This window comes from Mirounga angustirostris, unplaced genomic scaffold (genome assembly GCF_029215605.1).
Source record: "Mirounga angustirostris isolate CCGP_5_RB_7025 unplaced genomic scaffold, mMirAng1.0.hap1 SCAF_1, whole genome shotgun sequence".
Taxonomy (NCBI): Eukaryota; Metazoa; Chordata; class Mammalia; order Carnivora; family Phocidae; genus Mirounga; species Mirounga angustirostris.
The window spans coordinates 189,811,422-189,836,542 of record NW_026991709.1 but is presented as its reverse complement, the minus strand read 5'-3'; the positions used below and the strand labels follow the sequence as shown (position 1 = coordinate 189,836,542).

Below are 25,121 nucleotides of genomic sequence, written 5' to 3'. Positions count from 1 at the left end.
TTGCTTGAACTCTCTTCATGACCAACTTCTCTGGAGTGCAAAAGGAACGATGAATGAAACAGAAATCCTGTAATACAACCTTATGTGGAGAGGTGATTTCTAGTCCTCATTATTCTGGCCATTGTGTTTGAAGACTGAGAGTCATGGGGGCAACCTGGATGAAAGCTGGTTTTAGTACTGTACTTGCTGTCATTCAAGTCTTTTTCTCCCCTCAAACAGTCCAGAAACTTTCAGCCGCTAGATCTTTAATTAAAGCCAAAGGGCAACTTTAAAATTAGTTCTTTTAATTAATTGTCCTTCAGGTTGTACAATCTGTGATTGCACTATTCTTGGTTATTAAATACAGTTTGCACTTCAAAAAAAAAAATCAAGATGTGGTTGAAACGACTGATTTAAATGAAGCTAATCTAAAAATATGGAGAAACACAATAGGACAAATTATTATGCAAAAGTGTCTATGTTTTTTGCATATGCCAGTATTTTCCTTTAATATAAAATAAAATTAAATTAATTGGAGAGAGAAGTTATAATCGCCAGGGAAGCTAAATCATTGATCTGATGCCGCGTATTAGCTGACTGTTGGTTTTCCATAATTCTCATTACCTGGCTTCTGTAGCTAAATAATAATTTAGAGACTGAACACTTAAAGTCACTTGCAAGTTACATCCCAAATTATATGAAACAAAATGAGTGACTCCCAAAACTGATACCAGATTATCTTAAGATGTATTTTCATAGTGAATCAAACTATTTTTTCAGGATCCATCTGTAATAATCAGTTTCAGATATGATATTCAGTATACATTTGATTAGAAAGGTGAAATCAAGTTCTTGAAAGTGGAAACTAATCCACTCTTCCCCTCTGATACATCTGCCATCAAGCAAATCTTCTGCCCTCTCATCATGTTGGATTCTGATCTCTAGCAGTGGTTCTCAACACATTAGAATTGCCAGGGGAGGTTTTAAAAATTTCCAGTGCCCAGATTGCACTTGAGACTAATTAAATCAGACTCTTTGGGGGTGCAACCCAGGCACCAATATGTTTATAAACTTCTCAGGAGATTCTAATATGCAGCAAAATTTGATGACCCAGTGAAGCAGTATCACCCAATGAATTTCCAAGTTAACTGGCTATACAATTTTGGTTTAAAATTAGCAGTGTGAAACACATGTTTTTATTTTTCAACACTTCTGTAGAAATTGCCTCAACATAGGGGTACCTGGGTGCTCAGTAGATTAAGCACCTGACTCTTGATTTTGGCTCAGGTCATGATCTCAGGGTTGTGGGATCTAGCCCCACATCAGGCTCCATGCTCAGCAGGGAGTCTGCTTGAGATTCTCTTCCTCTCCCTCTCCCTATACCCCTCCCTGCTCATGCATGTGCTCTCTCTCTCTCTCAAATAAATAAATAAATCTTAAAAAAAAAAGGAAATAGTCTTAACAGAAATGAAGCTACTCCTTAAAAAAAAAAAAGACAAATAAAATGTAAAAAGTGGATAAGAGCTTGTAGTAGATGCCTTTGGTGTCTACTTGTTTCATGAGAAACTCCTTAATTGTGTTCCTTTCCCATCCACACCAGAGGGTTCTGGTGGTCACTGGACCAAAGTGGCCAACCGGAATGCACATCTGGGATTTTTGAATTGAAATTCAGAATTTATATTTCTTTGTGGTTGGATGTATGGGCTGTGGAATGGCTGACTGTTCTGGCAGGTGGACTGGGTAGCTGAGAATTATGGGGAGAGATAATTTGTTTTGCAAACAAATCAGAGGTGAGTGGCAGAGACAATGCTTCTAAGACTCCAAAAGTAGACATCCATTGTTTTTGCTTGGTTGGCATCCCTCCCCATTTTGTTAACAGTGCCTTATTCTTCAGGGACTATCTTGCTCCCATTCCATGTGGTCCTGGGGATAACTGACAAATCACGCCCATCAGCCTTTGCTCCTTGAGCAGAGACTCAAGGCAGAAAAAGGGGGCACCATCATTTTGGTGACCACTTTTGGGAGAAACTGTTAGTTTCTGCTATAGGATCCCTGGAGCTGTCTGTATTCCTGTGCCTCCTGGGGTCAAATTGTTCAACAAACCTTTCAATTCTGAGATCAAGGGTGTCTGCTGCTTGCGATTTAAGAATCCCAGCACAGTGTTCTAGGTCCTAGCTCAAATTCACATGGAGGTTTGTAGCATTCTGTTTTGGGGCTCATGAGGCACTCTTGTATCCTTAAGTATTTTTAGCTCATGGTGTTTTTGATATTTATAACTACACATCTTAACTAGAACAGACCTTTAGTTAACTCCCCTATTTATGTGGATGGCCCTGAGACTGACTAAAGCAAGTTCCAGTCTCTCCAGGTCCTACTCCAATCTTCAAGGTCATAGCCAAGATAGCCCAACTATTTTATCATCCTGTATGCTTTCTGAAAACCTCATTTATTTGCATTTTGTAAGTATGAAAATCTTGGGGAAAAATTCCTAACAAAGGTATACTTCGTGAACAATAGGATTAAAAGCTTATCAAATAGAAACATGGTTCTAAATAATGTATGATCCTTTGAACAGGAGCCCAAATCACTTCCTGAAAAAAGAGCTCTTATTTCCTCTATCAAGCAACATTAAATGAAATTATAGTACTGCCATTAAATCCAATTGTACACCAGTAATTTTTCATTTCCAATGGTACTCTTCTTTATTAAAAAATCTTTATTAAATAACAAAATATTCCAGCTAATATAAGTACTTCCTTGAGCTCAATATTAATATACTTGGCACACAATTCAAGGCTGTCTCCTCAAACTCAGGAAGTGCATGATTTTTTCCTTGTGATGCAACAAGCAGAATTATAGTGAGCCTCCTCTGTTTCTCCAGGCCTAGTCACAGAAATGGTGAGGTGTGTGGGGTGTTCAAAGGGGTGACTTCTTAAATCTGGATCCATGGAGCTAGATTTGGATCATATTATTAGAATTTAGAGATAATTGGTAAAAAAAATAAAAAAAAGCAAAACCCAAAACCAAAAAAGCACAGCACAGTGCTAAGCAGCTTAAGTGATTAACAATGTTTTGATCTTTGGCAAACTCTGGATGAACCCTTATGAAATGGAACAGTGGGGCAAGTGCTAAAAAAATGGGATAATAAAATCTGACCAGTTCACAGTGTTTCCTTTTCTAAGAGTCTAAGGAAGGGTAAATATTATCTTGGAATATTCTGGTAAGGAATGCAAGCAAGGCAACTAAGCAAGGAGGCAGTTTAAAAGGTATTCGTTTGACCATTATACTTTATTTTTAATACAAATAGGTAATAAAATAAAAGGTACCCAGATATCTTTGAAACAAGAATACATTTTCTGTGTATCAAGCCATCATTTACAGATTAACACTGCAAAACATTTGAATTAATAACTCTTAATTTGCTTCCGTAAGATTATAGGCAATAAAAAATGATATGTAGGATGAGAACTAACCAAGAAGAAACCAATTCAAAAGTCCTAAAATCTTGTCTCTGTATTAATTCCTTCACTGCCAAAAAAATCACATGCATCTACAAAGAGAAGGTAGGTATCCTTAACATCATACGTTATTTACAAAACAACTTCATTTCTCTCAGTTACTCTGGATACTGCGGGCCTGCCCCATACACGCACTGTGGGGCCAACATCACGGTCAGCTTGGCTTGCCTGCTCCCCCTGGGCATGGCTATTTTAGGCCCTGGAGGGACGCCTCACACCAGCTCGTAGTATTTCCCCGTCTGGGGATCAAAGTAGCAGTTCAGACATGGGTCATACAGCAGAGTCAGCACCTCCTCGTCCTCTTCCACACTTGGGTCTTCTTCACCTGTGGGGAGGAGAACCACAGACACGTTAGCCGCCTGCCCGCCCGGAACTGCTGATTGCTGGGGCAGAAGGGCAAGGAGACAGGCACCTCTAACCCTCCTGGGAGATGCTCCTTGTGCGGGAGGAATATCAAGGCCAGAATGGAGGAGCACAGCAGACGTGCGGACTCTGTGCACACAGCGTAAGACAGGGCCGGCTTCGCTCTGAAGGACAAGAAAAGCTGAGTTTGGAGGCCAGGCAGGGAGGGAGAGAAGAAAGGGACAGGGCCAAGGGACTCACGGGATCAAGGATATGAGGGGGATTCAAGACTTGGGGGCGACAGTTCCAGACTCGGTTGTGGGCCAGAGCTGTATGAATGCACCCTAAAAGTGCTACCAAGTAAGCCTGAATTAAAATGATAATGCTGTTTAGGAACACAAGACACATGAAGCATAGAACACATACAGAAAACGGCCAGGTGATGGGTAATTTTATTAATGGTAGGAAGGTCTGTCACATTTGCTAGTAACATGGACGTGGCTTCATGTTTGTCTCTTGTGACAACTGTTTAGATGGTTTGGAGGAACTCCTGCTGCCTAAGTTATTAGCAGGTTTGGTTGGTTTCCAACCCATGGCATGGACTGGAAAAAAAAAAAAGACTGTTTTCGTAAGATCTTCCCTGAGCACCTTATACATGCCCAGTGCTATGCTAAGTACTTGTGCACTTGGTGCCATCACCAGCAAGCGAGTGACTTGTGACTACTTCTGAAAACCATGTGATAGGAGTCCAGAAGCTAGGAGGGTAAGACCTCCCTGAGCTGGAGAGGATCAGAGCAGGCTCAGGGAGGAGGGGTGATTAGGAGAACACTCCTCTCTCTTCCTTAGCACAGGCTACTAAGGACCAGAGAAAACCCAGTCTCTGGGGCTGTAAGCTCACCAGGGTTACTTTGAGAAAGGCTCAGCTGTGGGCTTGGGGCAGGGCTGACATGTAACAGAGGCTCAGTCAATACTGAATGTTTCTGGAAAGGGTGAATACATGACTGTGAAAGCCAAGTCTATGGTTATAAGTGTCACTGCCTAGAGTGCGGGAAAGTGGTGGGAGTCCATCTTTTCCAGCCAAAATCAGACCGAGCTGGTGCATGGACGGTGTCAGGACAGTGACAAACCCGAGTTAAGTCCCAGGGGGCGGGGGCAAGATGGTAAAGTCGGGGGTTGAGATTCTACCACAGCCATGCCTCTGACCCTCCAAAGACCCATAACATGATCACCCCTGCACCAGGCACTGAGTCGGGTGCTGGGGATGAGATGGTCGACGAAGCAGGCGCTATTCTCAAGGAGTGTGCAGTGACGGGCAAAACACAAGAGCGGCTGACTCTCTTACGGGCAGCACACAGCACCGGCAGTCCTTAAAAAGTTGAACTAACCGGAGGACTAGGTGCCTCTCCCTTGCTGGCTAACATCTCAACTGGCGGAGCCCTGGGTGGTTTAGAAAGCACTTCACGTGCAGTAGCTCGCTTGACCCTCCTGTGAAATCGACAGGGATTATGGTGCCTGTTTGACAGACGAGGGAAGCAGGGTCTGTTAACCGGCTCACCTGAGGTCACTCTCCTGAGTCAGAGGCAGAGTCAGGGAGGAACCTGGGTGTCCAGACTCTCAGTTCTGTGTTCTTTCTACTGTATTGGCGCCCTGCTTTCATTAAGAAGGTGGTGGAACACGTTCAGTTGGGAGCTATTATATTATGGGAATTTAAACATGGAAGAGGGTAAAAAATTGTAAAGGTGTCCTTCATTTGAAAAACTCAGGTTTGGAAACAAAAGAAATTTCATTTCTCATACTTCAAAAATCACAAAGATGAGAGAGTCCATGTGGGAGGGCAGAGGCAAAATCCAGGCTTATTAGCTCCAGAAAAGACAAAGCTTGAGGTTACAGCAGCCCTTCTGGCCTCAAGTACATCAAGGGTGATAAATGAGAGAGAAGTTAAGAAGATTCTGTGGGGTTCCAGGAGGAAGCAAGAGGATCAACGAAGGAAAGTTATGAGGAGACAGATTTTGGCTCAGCACAAGGAAGAATTTTCTAAACAGTAGAGCGGACCAGGAAATGGGGGGGGGGGGTGGACCCTGGGGAGGGTGAAGCAGGGACTGGGGCAATCACTTGGGTGAGATTTTATTGTGCACAGGGCAGGACCAGATCCAATGATCCCTGCAGTGTCTTTGATGAGTTTCTGTGACTCTTGGCTGCAGTAGCTTATGTCCTTGAAGTATGACAGGACTTTGCTAATGGCCACGTTAATGGTGGTAGCTGACCTGAGCACCCTGCACAGTTTCTAATTAAGAATAGGAAATCAGAGAAAGCAAGCTGCCTTTCCTTTACTTTCTATTGTTACCTCAAGAGTGGTCCTCAGGGTCCACCTTCTTCCTTTAAGTAGGAGAGGTTGGGAATGCTTTTCAAGTGACTGTTTCTCATGGAAGATGACCCCCTTTTAGGTCACTTCTGCACCTCAAAGGGAGGGTGTGCATGTCCTTTACCTTCACATATTCAATCCATCATCCCTTTCTTATTTAGGCTTCTTCAGAGAACAGAACCAATAAGTAACTTATGTGTACCTGCTACGTGAAGATGTCTATTAAATCTGTACCATGTCTAGGTGTGGATGTGACATTCACACACAAAACAAAAGCAGCTAGTAAAGATTAATGAGGGGGGATGGGAGAGGCAACTGCAGAGTGGCCAAGAGAGCCCTGGGCCCTAGGACCTGGCAGACAGGACAGAGAGGAGCTTGGCCGCTGCCTACCCAAATGACCTTCAGGCAGTTACGGTTTATTTTGCCTCACTGGACCCTCATTTCCTTATTTACCAAATGAGAATAACAATGCCTGTTTCATAGGGTTTTGTGGAAGATGAAACTGGACCCTGGATAATATGCATAGCACAGTGCACCTAGCAGTTGTTCAACAAATGATCGTTACTGTTACTATTAAGGATAATGACAATCTTGAAATAAATCATGAACTACAGACTCTAAATTGCTTAGTCACTCAGAACAGAAACACTGATAAAGCTTAGAGTCCTAAGATAAGGCTTCACAGAGACAGGCACCATGACACTGAGACAGTGGTCAGAGAGACCTGGGTCCAAATCCCATTCTACCACTTCGTATAGCTGTGGGACATTGGGAAAATTCAGCACTCTGAGCCTTAGTCTTCTCATGTGAGGATAGTAATACTACCTGTGATAGTACCTGTGAGAACTAAGTAAGATACTTTGTAATACTCCACACACACAGTGAATACTCAATAAATGTTGTTGATATAATTGTCATCATGACAAACGGAAGATACCTGAGTTAGACACAAAAGGGCTATGTCCACTTATACCTTATTCCCCATCCCAAAACTATACCTGCTTGATTTTTCACTACCAAGAGAAAAAAAAATAGTGGATTTGAATGAAATACAGAGTCCAGAGTGCTAACCATTACACCATGGGACCGATTTGAATGAAATACAAAGACCCCAACTAGTGTCATAAAGGACATTATCATGAATTCATCTTTAAGTAAAAAGAGTTCTTAAACCAAAAATCACATATTTTTCAAAAAGTAAAATGTATTTTTCCATCAGGTGTAATGTTAAAATCATGTATCACAGAGGTAAATGATTACAAGTCAACCTATCTCAGGGGTCTGCTATCCGATGCTTCATTTTTACTCCATCCGCACAGTGGGGGAAATTCTGACCTCTGGCATGTAAGTTACATGCCGTATAACTGCTTAGCGCACTCGGTGCTGGTACTTTCCAAAAAGATAAAATTTTAAGCTGGCACTATTAAGTTAGGAAACTCAATACATATTACGACCAGTCAGGAATCTTTCTAGATGAAAATAACAGTTGTAATGGGCCATGGGTCTTTATCACCCAACTGCAAAGGGATCGAGGTGGAGCCAATTCATTAGTAGGGGTTTTGCTACATAATGCATAAAAACTGAAGCAGTAACTGCTATATAAATGCATTCGTTCCAATACATATCACTATAAAACTGGAACCTCATGCATTATAACCATGGGACCAAAGCAGGTTTTGTGGTTTTTAGTACTAAAGCTTTAAATGGATGAATTTTAAAACTCTACCAACAATGACACTCGTATAAAAATTGGGTGACATTATGTATAATTTTACATTGAAGTAAGTGCTTTAAACTTGCATAAAAGGTTTTGTTTTCATTATAACTTAATTTTCAAAGCCTCCAATTTACATCATTTTAGGCCATTGTAATCCCTATGTAATGAAATTATAATATCATTAAGCAATTACCACTATGATGTCAAGCAATGGGAAATGTTTTGAAAGGTAATTATTGTGCAAGGGTATGGGGTAATTTTCAATTATATTCTTGGATGGAACAGAGTTTGTTTTTCCCCAAAATGCTAAATTGCTCTATTTAAAGACTGGCTACAGAAACTCTAAAAGGACAAATTAACAAATAAAACCATTCTCTGCTACCAGACTAAGAGCATCTGGACAGGGGTCCAAATTACATTTTTACTCTTCTCCACATAATAAAGTCATTTCCAGTGAAATAAAATTGCCTTTCAGATAATAATCTATTTACAAACTTCCAGCTTCATCCACTCTGAAATTGGTTAACAGCAATAATAGAAGAAAAACCAACAGAGCCGGACCAAATGCAGCAATATTAGTTGCCCTCCCCTCTGTTAGATCAGTTCAGGCAAACAATTCCTTCAGTTCACCTTTTGAAAGTCCATTAATATAAATTCTTAATTATCTATATTTATTGCATTTTAACCATAGATAATAGAAAACCTATATGCGCGGGCTAAGTCCTCAAGCTTGAAAACAAATGATGTGGCACCACTTTATCAGATTTAAAATCTCTGAATCAAGACGCTGCACTTGATTTTCGATTTTCTGACGCTGCCATCCAGAATTTTTTAAAAAAAGTTAATGCGTTTTCTCTCTTATAGATCTTGAGAACTGATTGACTGTATTTTTATGTGCATACTAATACACTATTGTTTAAACAATTCAATGGTGAGGGATCACCATTCCAAACAGTCAGCCTCAGGATCAATAAAGATGACATTTTAGATAAGATTCTGCTGAGCACCAGGTGCTTGCAAACTCTTCCACCAACGCCTCTCACAGTAGGGCAAAATTAACTTGCACTAAAACCCGAGAAAGTCTACTGTAAACTGCTGAATTTTGGTTTTCAGCAAATATGTGTCCTGGAATGGGAGAGAGATAAATGACCAAGCATGGGATAAAAAGGATGAAAAAGATACTTTCTTCTATTAGAAAACCATATTGTTTCTCGGAAGGCAAATAACATGCCATGATTATAGTTCAGGTTTCATTTGGGAAATAAGTACATCAACTCTTTTGCAAAAACCAGTGGCTATATTTTACTTGGAAAATGCCACTGAAGACAACATGTTGAAGGATTTGGAAGATTAACTGGGAATTAGTGCAATTTCATTCTTTCCAGGTAGTCTCTACTTACAAATGTGCAGTGATTCAAATGTGTGCTTGTATATCAAATCATCAGTTAAACTTACACAGTGTTACATCTTAAACTTACACAATGTTACATTTTAATTTTATCTCAATAAAGCTGGGAAACAAACTTACGAAACAATTGTGCACTAAAGAGATGCCTTCCTTCTAGGAGTACTAGAAGTAAGCCCGGAAGTAGAGAAGTAAACACGTTGCCGGTGCCTGAGGCTCTCTCTCTTACTCCAGAACCATCCCCACCTACTTATTCCCCAGATGCACCCCAGCAAGGTTCTTAGTCCAGGGTGTGATTTCAGCTTCCCTTGCTGGAATTGGGATGCGTTTTCCCCTAGCTATGATGTTGCCACCTCGCCTGAAATCAGGCCATTGAGACATTATGGGTTTCAGAGCTCAATAGTCTGGTTAAGGACTTCCCTGGTGTGTAACAAAATGCATTCAGAGTCATAAACTGCACATTTCCAAGTGCAACGTTGCCACCTTGAACTCTTGCTTTAGACTTTTAGACTCTAATAGACTTTCCTTCGAAGCAGCTTCTCCCAACGTCCTCCTTTTTCTATACAAAGTAATGCTCCTCTCCTTTGTTCTCCAGGCTTGCCCATGCTTTGCTGCAGCTTGCATGTCCCAAATTGCCATTCTTCTGCTATCCCTCAATAAACTCTTTTTGCTGGTAAAATAACCCGCTCTTTTGTTGTTGAGGTTAACACATGCACTTACTTTCGTATGGCCTGGGGCAAGTTTTCTAGAACTAGGCATTGGTCAGGCCATCTTTCCCTGCTGTTCAACTGCAGTTATGCCTCTAGCTCTGCAGATGCATCTTGATCTCTCCACCTCAGCTGCAGCTGTGGGGGTTCAGCATGTTACTTCCCAGCTCTAAGCCCCAGTGTCCATGTGCAAAAGGCGGGGAACAGCAGTATCTACACCTCAGGAGGCTATTATGAGAAGTAAAGGGTACTTGCAGGTGGGGGTCACAGGAAGGTGAAATAAATATTAGCTATTACTATTTTTATCCTAGAAGTCTAAAGATGGGAAGCCCTCCTTCCCTGTGAAGCCTTCAAAACCACCTTCACAGGTTCTGCAGAAAGGCACTGATAGGGAGGAAGCCTGGGTCCTACTCCTAGCTGGGGCTCTGATCGGGCATTTGACCTTAAGCAAGGTCAAGTTGAGGGTGTTGTACTGCATCACTGTTCTTAGCTGGTTCATCAGAGCCCCAAGGCAGGGTTCTGAGACCCTAACTTCCCCTTTAGTCAGAACAGTTCTGCTTTTATCTCTTTTATATGTTGGAATTTCATATGAAATTCATTTGAAAGAAAAGTTTTCACTGCTTATAAATACAGTTTAAGAACCACTGCCCAAGGTGACCTATCACTGTTTTAGTTGTGAAAATGCTAGGGTCTAGGTTCAATGCTCTCATTGTCAAATTTTAGAAATATACCTAATATACTAAAATACTGGAATGGGGGAAAACTGAAAGTAAGACTTCAATGAATTACTCTTTTTTTTTTCAAGGATGGTATAAAAAAATGGCCTTTTGAAGAACATTTCTCTCCCTCTTTTTCCCCTTTCTCCCTTCCTGTCTTCCCTCTAACAAAAATTTAGAGAGTAGCTAATAACCTATAGAAATTGCATGGGGTACTTGGGATCCAGGAGTGAGCACACTGATAAAGTCTCTGCTTTTAAAAACTCACAGGCTATGTAGGAAAGAAGACATTAAACAAGCAAACAAATCACAAATGACAAACTGTGAAAAGGTCATGAAGAAAATGTACAAGGCGAAGGGAGATGGACCTACTTAGATAAGATTGTCTAGAAAGGCCTTTGAGAAGGTAGGTGACAAGCAAATACCCAGGCCTGGCAGCTCGGCAATCCAGGGATCCTGTCTCTCAGTCAGGCCCTCGCTCCCTCAGATTGGTCAGCACAGCAACTTTGCCCCCGAGTCCCTCACTCCCATGGAGAAAATGCTGCCACTTGTCATTCCTGACAAGCATGGATGGGCAGGGGAGGCAGGTCCAGTGCTGAAACAGGGGACTAGAGGTCTGCTCTTTTTTTTTCCCCCTTGAAGAACTTAGGTACTTAGCCCTTGAGATGTTTCAATTTGTTTTTTTTCCTGTAGATCAGGAACTCTGAAGAGAAAAATAAAATTTCAATTCCTGATTTTATATATATTAGTTTTAGAGTAGGTAATTTAGGTACTTGGTTCAAAATCGAAAAAGTATAAAAACAGTGGATGGGCTCTGGGCCGGGCTGTTTGGATTCCCTTCCCAGCTCTGCTGAGGACTGGTGGTGTGACCCTGGGCAAGGCATTCAAGAACTTTGTACCTCAGTTTTCCCAGCTGTAAAGACTAACATTTACACACGCACACAAACAGTACCTTCCTTGTGGTGTTGCCGTGACAGCTGATGTTAGGACTTAGCACGGTGTCCGGCATATCTCCCTAAATTCCTGGTATCGTGGGACAGAAGCCCAGGAAGAGGCCTGGACTGCCTGCAACCACGTCTCCCTCTTGCTTCTGGTGATACAAACTGGATACTTGAACCCATCATTTTTCTTTGACCAACAATTTATAAGAACACTACCTTGGCATATTGATATGTTTTCTACAACTAAGCCAATGACATGTAAAGAGCCACCAAATAGGAAACACTAATTTTTGAAAATACTAATTAGCTACAAACCACTTGAGCAGATCAGAAAAGGGGAAAGGGACAGCTGATAGAAACCGAGGCTGACAGGCGGGAAGGGCGCCAGATCTGGTTAACATCGGCCAGAACATTTCTACAATCTTCTGAATTTAATTTGTTGGTTTGCCCTCGATGGAAGTTCTGTTTACCTTCAACATAACTGAGCTCCTGCTGTCAAAACCTCACTTGGCAACGGTGACTTGAAGTCATCCTTTTCCAGCTAATTCTCACTAATAAATATCTTGGGTGCCTTTGCTCAAGGACCACGCTCTCTGTTCTTCTGGTTTATCTGAGACACTTAACATAACATATTATTTGTTCCCTCACAGCAAGGTCTCCTCCTGACAGCCAAGATTCTATTTTTCTGTCATAAGTAATTATAAATGTACACCTCTAAAAAGATTCCCAATTTGAGGGGCGTAATCTATTTCAGACAGTAAATCATGGAGACATCTCCATCCCTTGGGCGGCAAAAATGTACAGCTCAGATGTATGAGCTCTCACTCTGAATTTTCCATACCTGAAAAAAAATGGGATGCTCTACTTTCTCCCTGGGGCAGTTAGTGGGGGAAAAACCTGGCACCTTTGTTGGAGCAATTTATATTGGCTTCAGTTCCTGTATTATTATTTTTTTAACTTCAGATAGCATGCTTCCCTCTTCAGAATCCCAACTCAAAAAGCCGTCTCAGGGAGTCTCACTCTGAGGTTATTTGTCACTCCAATTACGCACTTTAGACTCTCCTCTACCCCTTCCATCCCAATCCCTCTGTTTCCACCAAAGGCTTCTTTTCCCTTCCTCCTCTATGCACTCCTGACAATCACGTTCCCTGCTCACAACCAGAACCTGATGGTTCATATCTATGACTCTCCCCAACAAAGGGATGCAGGCAAATTTTCATTCCCTCTTCCTTCCCATTCCTCCATCGCTAACACTACTTGCTATAACTCTGTACCAGCCTTATCTTTAAAGACAAGTATCCCTGTATGAATGAAAACATGTATCTAGTGATCTAGGAGCATCAGGTCTGCTTTATAACAATATGAACAGCTAGTAAGTGCTTTGTGCACAGTATACCTTATTGAATCTTCATGAAAAACTTTCAGGTGGACACTATTATCAGTCTTACTTTACAAATGTGGTAACCAAAAGTCCTAAAGGCCACACAGCAGGAATTGGTAGACCCGGAATCCAGATGAAGGTCAATTTGATACCAAAGGACTTATCATCCTATAAAATGAGGCACAGGGTATCTCATTTTGGGGGTGTGAGCCTAAACGATCAGCATTTAATAAAAACAGTGGCATCTCAAAGCGACTGATTTTCTCTATTTGTAGTTAATGATTTTTATTTTTTTATGCATAGCATTTTCCATAGTCCCACCTTGAGCACTCAAGCTTCCAGAAGAATCCAGATGCTGGTCTGTTGGCTGTTGACTGGGAGGAATAATTGGTGGGCTCAACATATTTAACCAGTCCCTAAAAAGACAAGAAGAAAGTAAATAAACAACAGGTCTGCAATTTCATATATAAATTTTACCTTTCCCTTGGATTTTTCATTTCCCGGGGCTTCCACAAAGAAACATTTTTCCCCCCTCCTTCATATTTCAGAAGGACAGAATGTTCAGAGGTTAATATTCAGTTCTATAAATGGATTAACATAATGTCAATCACTGAACTAACTAGTTGTTCCACAAATACATTAACTAGATTAAAGATGACTATTCCTCTCGAAAGTTTCTTATTGTGGCTATTAAAGTGTACACAGATCCTCTCCTATAAGAAAATTATTTCAGTAACTCAGAAGGAGTGCAGCAGAGACAAAGCTTCTTACGATCTTTGGGTAAGGAAGCCTAGCAAAGTCACATGTCACCTCCATGACAACATTCCAGATGTGATCTGAAACAGAAGCTGGTCTTGGAGCGGTCAGGGACCAGCCACAATGGCGGGGTCAGCAGGCACTCACTCAGGTCTTCAGAGCAACAGAGGGCAAAAGAAGGTAGAGTGAGGGGAGCCGAGCACCCAAGTGACCCATTCCTTCAGTTCTCCTATTAAGAACGGGGGTAAAACTACTCCTACATTCCCTGTTCTCTGCCTTGTTTCCCAAGTTCTTTACTCCCTTCCTCCTCCATTCTTTTGTGGTCTTCCCGGTCCCTCTAGGAGGTACCTGCATGGGTGTGATGCAAGAGGGTGACATCCAGAGGGCACGAGTCACTGTGTGTTCTACTTCAAGCCTTTCTTGTCTCTCAACTTGTTAGTGAGCTTCTTCAGGGGAAGGGAGCAGGAAGGGAGAGTGAAGGCTCTTCCAACATGAACTCTCTTGCTTGCCTTGATATTAGCATCTGTTTCGTTTACCTTATTATTCTCAACAGGAGCATGTTCTCATGACTAAACAACTTCTTTCTAAATTTCTGTATTTCTGTCTTTATCTACAGTGGGAGCCAGTCCCAGCAGTTCGCCCCGTCAATCCCGGCACCATGTTTCCCCATGCAAAAGCTTGGCCACACCGCTTACATCATAAGCCTCTTCAATAAAGAGGAGATAATGACAGTACCTCAGAGTTTTGTTGTTAGGACTAAATGAAAAAAAAAAAGGGTGAAAAACATTTGGCATGGATCTGGGTACAGAGTCGCATTCAGTAGATTTCAGCTATGACCACCATTGTCTTCATTATTGGTGAAAATCATAGTGTGGCTTTCCCTACAGTGATAAACCAAGACAGCAGGAATTGGATTTTGTTGGAATTAAACCAGTCAAGGAGGGAAGAATGGTTACAAGTCTCTGTAGCAGAGGTTTTCCATGAAAGTCGTTCACTCTTCCTGCAAAAAAAAGTATCTCAACGTAAAAATTACCTAATTCTTATTTGTGATATTTTAAGACACTTTCAGTTACTCCTCATCTTAGCTATCACTATGGCTAGTGAAATAAGCAAGGTGAACGTGCTGTATAATTGAATTTCATAACAACACATTAAGGACATCAGAAAGGAATTGTTGCAGACTTCCAAGCTAATGGGGCATTTTCTGATAAGCGCCTTTCATTTAGTCCATTTCATTACTGTAGACCCAAATCCCCACATTATAGAAAATTACAAGGTCACATACAAATTACCAGCCCTGGTGACCTCGTTACTCAGCAAGAGTGCTGAAATGAGGAACACCAGCAACAGAAATAATAATGTTATCATATGATGACATCCCCTGTGACAAATCAGAAACTCTAAACACTGGCAGGAGGAGCTCCTACTCAAGGTCCATGGACATGGGGGTTGTGTGATTGTTATAAAAGGTAAGGTACTCACTTCTTAGGCCAATGACTTGATTGATTAATGATTTTCCTTCTCTGTAGTAGCTATGAAAAGTGCAGAGTTCTTCCTTTTGTGATTTTTTTGGTTGTTTAAAATAATTTCAGATTTATAGCTTTTCTGTAAGAAAAGTATGAGAGTACTTCTTCTTTGCAAGAAGAGTACAAGAACTCCTACATATCCTTCATCCAGATTCCCCAACTTAAACACTTTATCACATTTGCTCTTATCTATCTATCTATCTATCTAGCTAGCTAGCTAGCTAGCTAGCCATCATCATTTCTCTAAATGGGATTGGCAAACTATGGCCTGTGGGCAAAGTCTGCTTTTGCACAGCCTGCAAATCGAGAATGATTTTTACATTTTTAAGTGGGTGAAAAAATTAAAATAATAATGTTTCATGACATATGATAATTATATAAAATTCAAATGTCAGTGTCTATAAATAAATTTTATTGGAATAAAGTCATGTTCACTCGTTATGTATTGTCTATGGCTGTTTTTGTGCTACAATGACAGAATTAAGTATTTGTTATTTGGTCCTTTACAGAAAAATGTTTGATGATTCCTGGTCTAAAACTGTGGGCTCATTTCTTCAATACTAATACAATACCACAGATTCATTCTCATCTCTCCTCTTTCCATATTTATAACTCCTTTTGACAGTAAGGAACCTGGCTCCCATTATCCTCAATAAATTTACTTATTTTCTGAACTATAGAATGTGTCAAAAGTAGTTTCAGAACTGTTAAGCAAACAAAACAAAACAAAACAACCAATAGAAAACCCCAAACCTACTTTCTAGAGTTCTGTTCATGATTCTTTTTATTCCTTTGTTAAAATAGCATAAAATAGTAAAATAGTATGGTCTAAATTTACTTGGGTTAGTTCCTCTCCTTCCTCTTCAGTTGGTTGTATTATTTGTTTAAAATGTAGTTGGAGTCATCCACTTCTGTTTTTTTCTACATTAACTATTTATTTTTATTATTTTTGTTGTTGAGTATGTAAAATGTTAACAGTTCAAAAGTCAAAATACACAGAGAGTCATATTCAGGTAAGAGTCACATTTCCCCCATGTCTCCCAGTCTGTTTCCATCCCCTTAATCACTTCCATGCCATCCCTACCAGCCCTCTATAGGAAATCAATTTCATTCTGGTATCTCCTATGTTTCTTTTTGCAAAAAGTAAGCAGATATGTGTCTAATGCAAAAGGTACCATATTATAATGACTCTTGCACTTTCGTCTTTCAACTTAAAATATAACCTGGAAATCATTCACCCCCCAGTTCATAGAGAGCATTTCATTCCTCTTTTTTTTTTTTTTGAGAGCATTTCATTCTTTTTCATGGCTGCGTAGTACTCCACGTGTGGCTATGCTATCATGTATTTCCCCACTCTCTCATGTTTGAGCATGTTTTCAATATTTTGCAATTATTGCAATTAATGCTGCAGTGAATAACCTTGAGCTACTGATTTTTGTATACTTGGAGATATATCTTCAAGGTAAATTCCTAGAAGTGGAATTTCTGGGACAAAAGGTAAATAGATACTTGGTTTTAGATACTGACAAATTCCCTTCTCAAGGGCTGTGCCATCTGCATTCCCACCAGCCATGCGGGTCAGTGCTGGTTTCTCCACAGCCATGTCATAAGAGTATGTTGTCAAGTTTTTAATGTTTTCCAATCTGAGAGATAAAAGCTGGTATCTTAAAGTAGTTCTGATTTGCATTTGTTCTCAACATGAGCATTATGAATGGAGTCGACTGTCTTTTCATGTGCATAGGGCTATTATGTAATATGTAGGTATATGCATATATGCATTTTATTTCTCTATTTTTTGTGTGTATTCATGTCCTTGCTCCTTCTTCTATCAGGTTTTTTGTCTTTTCCCTTCCCTTTGTCATGTGTCTTTGCTTAGACTGTTTTTTTTTTTGCCATGCAAAAGTTTAAAAAATTTTTTCTGTAATCAAACTCCTTTCTTTTATTGCCTCTGTACTTTGAGTTATAGTACATGGTGTGAGTTTATTCTGGTGTAAGGTGAATCTAATTTTATCTTTTAAAAATGACTACAGAGTTCTCTTGACAGTGATATTATTTTAACTTAAGACTCAGAAGATTTTATACAATTAAGAAATTTTGATCAAAGCAATGTGTTTGTTTGGCTTTTTACTAAGTATGCATTTATAAAGTGTATTTTGAAAAAAAAAGGGTTCTTTGTTAACTATAAAATATGGAAAATATTGGGCTAAATACAGTCAACCAGGACTTTTTCTTGCAGGACGTTTGAGAGCTTTTAACACACTGTGAATCTCCCAAGGGGAGGGCAGCCCACATGCATGCATCTAGAACGGTCACATTTTTGGGGATCATAAGCTCATAGACCACACCTTGAGAAATGCTGCTTCAGGTTATACTACTTTCCCATCCTGGTGGCATTGTTTTTTGTTTGTTTTGTTTTTATTTACTTTGTATATGTTTAACAATTTCATCTTCTCCAGAGCATTTTTTGGTGCCTTGTTGATAAGCACAGGTGCATAGACTAGCACCTGTATCTTATATGCTGACATTTTAATATATGATATTTAATACAAATTGACTTGACCCTTGATCAACTTCTTTAAACCCCATGCCTTCCTAACTCAGGAAGCAGCAAACATCTAAGGAAGTGGGAGTTTAGCTGAGGCACACTCACAGCATGCGAGCCCCGGCTAGAGTTCTGAACGTCTCCCTGGTCTGCTCTTACCTCAGCTGCTGTGCTCTGGAATCTGTTCTTGCTCTTTGTTCAACCATTTTCATACTTGTCTTATCTTCTGCACTTGACACTCCGGTTGCTTTCCTCAGCTTTGATTATAACCCTTTTCTCCCAAGGACTGACTCTATCTACCTGTTATGAAAGCCTCTAACTCCTTTGGTGGATGAACAACACCCTTTTCAGTCAGGCCTGCTCTCTGAGCATGTTCAGGTACTGCTGTGTCCTCCCCTTTCCTCTTGTGGACTCAGGCAGGCCTCCCACCCCTGCCTCTCCTCTTGAAACTAGAGAAAGGACCTCCAGGCACACCTATGCATGCTGAGTACTGTCACCAGAAGATATGTTTTATTTAAGAGTCAAGGCAATGGATTCACATTAAATACCACATATAAAAATATAGAGCAGATGAAGAATAAATACCATCTTGTGAATTTTCACAATGGCCAGATTTATCTAATATCAAAATCTTGGCCAAAATAAGGATACCTCATGTTTTCCTCCCACTTGCATGCTAGATTTTTTTGAAGTGAGGCACAGAGCATTAACTGAATCAGGTATTTTTACAACTGAGGAGGATGTCCTCAGTGAAGATAGACTATGGTTTCAGCTCCTTCATTTAAAAGCACAATTTTGTTTACAAGAAGAATTTTACACACATTTATTTCATTAATGTGTTTCCTCTAAGTACATTATGTGTGTACATACATAAAACCTATACACAAATACATGACACAAGGCCAACAGTTAGCTTAATCATCTCTCTATATACTCAGTAACCATTTACTGAACTCCTGTGTGTCAGGTCCCGGGGAATCAAAGAGCTCACAGTCTGATGGAAGAAGCATTCTAGGCAGCAGAAAATGAATTAAAACATGGTTTGTACACAAAGGCTGCTGTGGGTCAATCAGATCACCTGCTTGTTCCCTTCAGAGACCTCCCTTGTAATGAAATTATCTACAATCTTGTATATACTGAAGTATTTATTTGGGGGGGGATAATTATTTGAGAAATCAAAAAAGATGTATGAAATCTAAAGAAATTATTCATCTAATTCTCATTTACAGCCCTGAGCTACCTGCTATCCTAAAGCTCTGGGTTAGAGGAGCCAGCCAGTCAAATCTGGGTATATGAGATCTTATATTTGGAATTTAGCAATATGCAGCAATTTCTATCCAATACTTAATGATACTTAGCATTTGGTGCCGGTGTGCATTTCTTAGTCACTGAGAGAAATGTGGGTTTTAAAAGTCTTGTATAGCCAGGGACAGAATAGGGAGAGGCTTGGGAAACATCTTACTCTGGGGGGATTTCACAGATTCGTCTTAAAAGCTGATGAATACTGTTTTCCCAGAAAAACATACATAAATACTAAGTTTTACTTCCAATTTCAGGAGGTCTGAGATCACCTAAAGCCCACTCATGGACTTTTGGACTCCCAAATTAGGCACATGTACACCTTGGAATACTATGGAGGTGCTGTTTTGAGCAGTGTAAATTCCATGGTTGGCAAAGTTTTTTTGTGAAGAGCCAGACAGAAAATACATTGGGCTTTACAAGCCATGAGGTCTCTATTGCAACTATTCAACTCTGCTGTTGTAGTGTAGTAAGCACACCTAAACAATAAGTAAACGTACGGGCATGGCTGTATTACAATAAAATCTTACCAAAAATTCTCGCAATGAACAGGATTTGGCCCACAGGCTGTAGCTGAACGACCTCCATCTTGGAGGAAGGGATTGTGAAGTGAAACATTCTGAGGGCTTTTATGAAAATTCCTGTCAATTTTCCTCATAAATGTGTTTTGAATCCACCTTTCTCATCAACTCTACTTCTACCACCAAAGCCCAACGATTACCTTGCCTCATGTTATCTGTAGCAAAAACTCTTGATGGATCCCCTCATCACCATTCATTCTGGCTTCATTTCTCTGCTGTCCACACTGTAGCCAAAATTCCAATCTGATTATGTCAACCTCTTGTTTAAAACCCTTCAGTATCATTGGGAAGATACTGTACTTGAGAGTCAAACCAGAATCTTTATGCTGGCCTTTGAGGCTTTGCATAAACTAATCTTTATGTATTTTTCCAACCTTGTCTTGCATTATTCTCCCTCTCACTAAGTTCCAGCCATGCTGGTCTTCTCTCAATTTCTGGAATATGCCATGTTTCCAACTATCATGGGGCCTTTGCCCAGGCTGTGCCCCCTTGTGTAGAGTACATTCTCCTCCCCTGTTTCTACTCTTCCTTGGCCTGGTAACTAATCCCAACTGTGATGGTGTTTGGAAGCGAGGCTTTGGGAAGTGCTTAGGTCATGAGGGCAGAGCTCTCATAAATGAGATTAGTGCCCTTATGAAAGTGAACCCAGAGAACTCCCTTGGCCTTTCTGTCATGCGAGGACAGAGTGAGAATACGGCTGTCTATGAACCAAGAAGACAAGCTGTGACCAGATTATAAACTCCATCAGGCAGGCAATCATGTCTGTTTTCTTCACCTTGGGCCTGACGCATAATAGATGCTCAACAAATGTTTGTTGAATGATTATACTGGAATTAAAATTTTAAAAAATGTTGAATGAATGAATGAATAAATACTTGTAGGAAGGCAGGCCAGGGCTATAAGAGAAATACCTAGAGGTGAGAGTGAAAAGATTGAGAAATGGATGAATTCTTGAGAAAGATCTGGTAGAGAGGAGGTCAGGAGAACATGCTCTGAGAGCAGTGGGAGCAATAGCAGAGGCCAGGAAAGGCAGCTAGTTCAAAACAATATGGGAATTATTCTTCCCAGATATTTCTTCTCCTCCCCTCCTAAAAGTGCTCAGGGGATGTTTACATTATGCTGGGATATGGCATAGGATTGCATTTCTTCCATAGCAAAAGTTGGGAAACACACTGCATAAAGAAGCACTGTATTTTCATTTCACATCAAGCTATGTTATTTGGAGACATGCAACAAACACTCACACAAAAGGGAAATCATACTCTTTCTTCTTCTGGCCTCTACAAAATCATCTCTCCTGCCCATACCTTTGTCAGAAAATCCATAAAATGGAGAGGACCCAGCTCCTTCCAAGTGCTCAATGCTCCAACAAATCACAGAAATCATTGATTCCTCTTACTCTACCAAATATACTTTATATGTTCTCTGTAGAGCTGAATATCTTTCCTGTTTGGCAGTGTTTTCCCTCAGGCTAAAAAAAAATATTAATGACATAGCATCTTGGGACCATTTTACAGACACTGACTCATTAGATATGGCAGATAATTCAACTCTGGAGACACAAATCCAAGCATCAGCCATCAAATTCAACTACAACGTGTGAACTGTAATAGCCCATTTCCTTGAGACAGCATGGAGAGAGGCTGGCCCCTTCCTTGTCTTCTCTGCACTGTTACCAGCATAGCTACTTTATGATATCACATTGAATAGATGTTTATTGAGCCACTGCAGGGTCAGACTTTATGCCGGGCACCAAGGAGTAAGACATGATTCTGCCCTTGAGGAATTCAGTCTCCTGGAGACAGACTGTTTGTTAGACCAACATTTAGAAGACGGTGGAATAAGTATTTTTAGATAAAGTTAAGCCCAGGGAACCTTTTACAGTTAGGAGAAGGTTTTAGGCAGGGGTTTCAGCAAAAGTGATGAAAGGGTTGTTCCTGGAGGATGAGAACGAAGGAGCAAGACAGAGAAAAGATAGAAGGATATTCTAGAAGAAACAGCATGCACTACAGCAGAAAGGCCTGGGGAGCCAGGAGCACTCCTCGCAGTGTGAAATGATGGGCACTGGGCATATGTATGTGTTAGATGACGGGAGTGTTGTCAATTGCTAAAGAAGGCAGGGGTTTTAGGTGGCACACTAAAAAGTTTTTACTTCATTCTGAAGGCCCTGAGGATCTTTTGAAGGATGTTAAGCTATAAGAATCTTGGATTTGCCTTTTAGAAAGTCGCAGTAGCAGTTGTGTGGAGAATGGATTGGTGGGGAATAAAAAGGGGGCTAGAAAGATGAGTTAGGATTTCGTTGCTGTATAATCTAGGCAAGAACTAATAGTATTATTTTGGAAATTTAGTACATGTGGGTATGAAAATACACTCTGTGAGGAACACAGAGCCTTCCCTTTGACAAAACTGATTTCCCATTGTATAAAATAAGATTTTATTACATTTTTAAGATGTGGATGTCCTACTGTACAGAAGTCTCCTAAGAAGACATCTTGTTTTTGTCATTCTATGGGAGTGAAGGCTCTAGAAATGGCAGTTTTCCTCAAGTATCTTACACTCTAATTAGGACTATTTTAGATTCTTTCTGTGTGTCCCATATATTATCTAAGTAAAATTCAAATAGTTATTGAAGGTCCATGTGTCCAATGCTGTGCTGGGTATATAAGGATACTGGATAAAAATAAGACATGGTCCTAGAAAAGTAGGCAAAGATATGAATGGGCAGGTCAGAAGAAAAGACATATAAATATACCCACCTCTCAATATGGAAAGATGTTGACCATGTATATAGTTGTAGAAATGCAAATTAAAATAATGAGATACCACTGACACATAGCAGCTTGGCAAATGTTCTGAAGTTTCATGAAACTCAGTGTGAGCTGGTAGGAATGTAAACTGGTGGACAATTTGGTAATATCTATCAAAGTTACCTTTCAACCAAATAATATTATTGCTAGGAATTTATTGTAAACATATACTTGCCCAAGCTCACAAAGATACGTGCATGAGGATGTATATTACAGCACTGTTTACAGTAACAAAAAGCTAGAAACCACCTATATGTCCATCAGCAGAGAACTGGCTAAATAAATTACAGTACATTCAAACAATGAAATAACGTCTGGCAGTTAATGAAGAATGTGTTCATCTATATGTGCAAATTCAGAAAGATGTCCAAACTCTATTCAGTAAAAACCAAAAAAGCAAGTATAGAATAGTAGAAAGTCTTATCCCATTTATGTTGAAAAAATATATAAATAAAATATGTATTTCCTTATAATATGCACAGGAAATTTCAGAAGGATGCCCAAGAAACTGTTAACCATCAGCATACCTGGGAGCAGAAATGTGGGTTTGGGGGTGGGAGGAGTAAGATCTGTTTCTCACTTTCTGTCTTTCTGCTCTGGTTGAATTTTTTTCTACTTTCCTTTTTAAAGGCAGATTCTCTCTCTTCAGGAGCTTTCAACTTGATGACATCTATAAGAAAACTTCTCTGAAACACAGCGTCAAAGTATCTTTTAAAAAGTGTTTTAAGTGATGAATGATTACTGGAAACAGGAGTCTAGATTGGTCCCTCGACCAATAGGGGAGGAGAGAGGAAAACAGTGCCTTCCTCATGCCAACATGTACCATCTGAGCTGATCCTAGCAGCCTTCCCCATTGGAAATACCAACTTCAATGATGAAAGCAGAACATTTTGGGTCTTTACAAATGTTGGTAATGTTCCTGGAAATTGTCAAGTTTTCATTTGCATAAACAACAGCTGCTTTATCTAATGCTATAACTTATCCTTTACCTTTCACTGGAGGGGAATCATTTCGGGGTGAAAATTCTCAAGAAAGTCAGTTTATCTCCTCAAAACAGAAAAAACTAATCAAGCATTGTCTGATTAATTAGGGACACTTGAAAAAATGCTATCAAGGCCTACAGCTGTAATCAATTTAATCAACATGCAGAGAGGCAATCTGGTTTCCTTGATTAACAAAGCTGAATGTTAAACAGAGAAGTGTGACACTGTAGTGCTATTAGCTAAGGCTACAAACTGAGCATTTTCTCTAAATGTTCAAAGTCAGGTCAGGATAAAGTAAAAACTCTCTTATGATGAGGACCATGGGCATGAACACTGCAATTCTTCCCCTTGATATTTCCATGCCGGAAGAACAAGTTTCATCTAAGGAGTAGAAATGGGTAGTAACTTCAGAACGCTTCAAGGAAGACACACACAAAATCAACTACTTGAAAAGATCACACAATAATAAAATGAGGACAAAAAAAGTGATGTGAGATTTCTCTCAGTTTAGTGTTACCCAAGTTGGTTATGGAATTCATCAGGAACAGACATGCCAGACATAAAGAGATAAAATTTTTCTTATTACATTTTTAAGATGTGGATGTGAAATGCATCCATATAGTGTCGATGAATAAATTGGAAAATTCAATTTGCTTATTTTATTTGCATGAAGTCAATTTAAATGTCAAGATGTCTAACGCAAGACTGGTTTATTAATGGTTTGTTTCTTGCTCTTAAAAATCACAGTTATAACTATAAAGTGATGATTATATTTTGTGTAGTTGATCTTCACAATACAGTCTGGAATTCTGTCTGTGAAAATAGCAATTCTCAATCTTTTGGGGATAAAAAAATTCTCTTTTTTTTGTGTTTGGAATTTAGTGAGAGCACAAATAAATACTTGCTAACTAATGTGTTGTAATCAGATACTACATTTGTTGCATGTAATGTTATCAAAAATAGTTTAATTATGGAAATATGTAAATAATTTACCTAAAAAATAAATTGAAAAGAATTCAAGGTAATCTCAGTATCATTCCCATTCACATATGTTTTCTCGAAGAGGGGTGGAAAGGAAAGAGTATGCATGGCACATAGAAATCACTTCATAAGAGTTCAAGCCTGCCCACTAGTAATATATTATAGTACCTGTGATTTTGGTTGGTCACTTTTCTTCTCCTTCTTCTGAGAATGAAGCTCTTCTTCTTTTTTTTTTTTAAGATTTATTTATTTTGGAGAGGGGGGTGGGGCAGAGGGAGAGGGAGAGTACCAAGCACACTCTGTGCTGAGCGTGGAGCCCGATGCAGGGCTTGATCTCAAGACCCTGAGGCCACGACCTGAGCCGAAACCAAGAGTCAGATATCTAACTGACTGTGCCACCCAGGTGCCCCTGTAGTTATTCTTTTTTATGGGCAACCCACCTCATGTGGTTTGGGGGGGTTGCTAAGCCTTCCTTCACTCTCAGTATGGGGGCAGACATGAGACCTAAGGTAGACTAAAGTCTACTCTTGGGCTTTTGCTGGATTTATGAGCAGGGCCTTGACTTGTGTTCATGAAAA

At 40.0% G+C, this 25,121-nt stretch overlaps 1 protein-coding gene across 12 annotated transcripts in view; it reads right to left on the bottom strand.

The window, feature by feature from the left end:
- Positions 1 to 3,286: 3,286 nt before the first annotated feature.
- Positions 3,287 to 25,121, bottom strand: part of CFAP20DC (CFAP20 domain containing) — a 270,624-nt gene continuing 248,789 nt past the window's right edge. For all 12 annotated transcript variants that reach the window (XM_045862045.3, XM_064594315.1, XM_045862042.3 and 9 more), the window contains 2 exons: positions 13,390 to 13,484; positions 3,287 to 3,822 (listed from right to left, as the gene is read on the bottom strand). In XM_045862045.3, the coding sequence (XP_045718001.1) occupies positions 3,710 to 3,822; positions 13,390 to 13,484 (208 nt within the window). In that variant the 3' untranslated portion in view covers positions 3,287 to 3,709. The remainder of the gene's footprint in view (positions 3,823 to 13,389; positions 13,485 to 25,121) is intronic.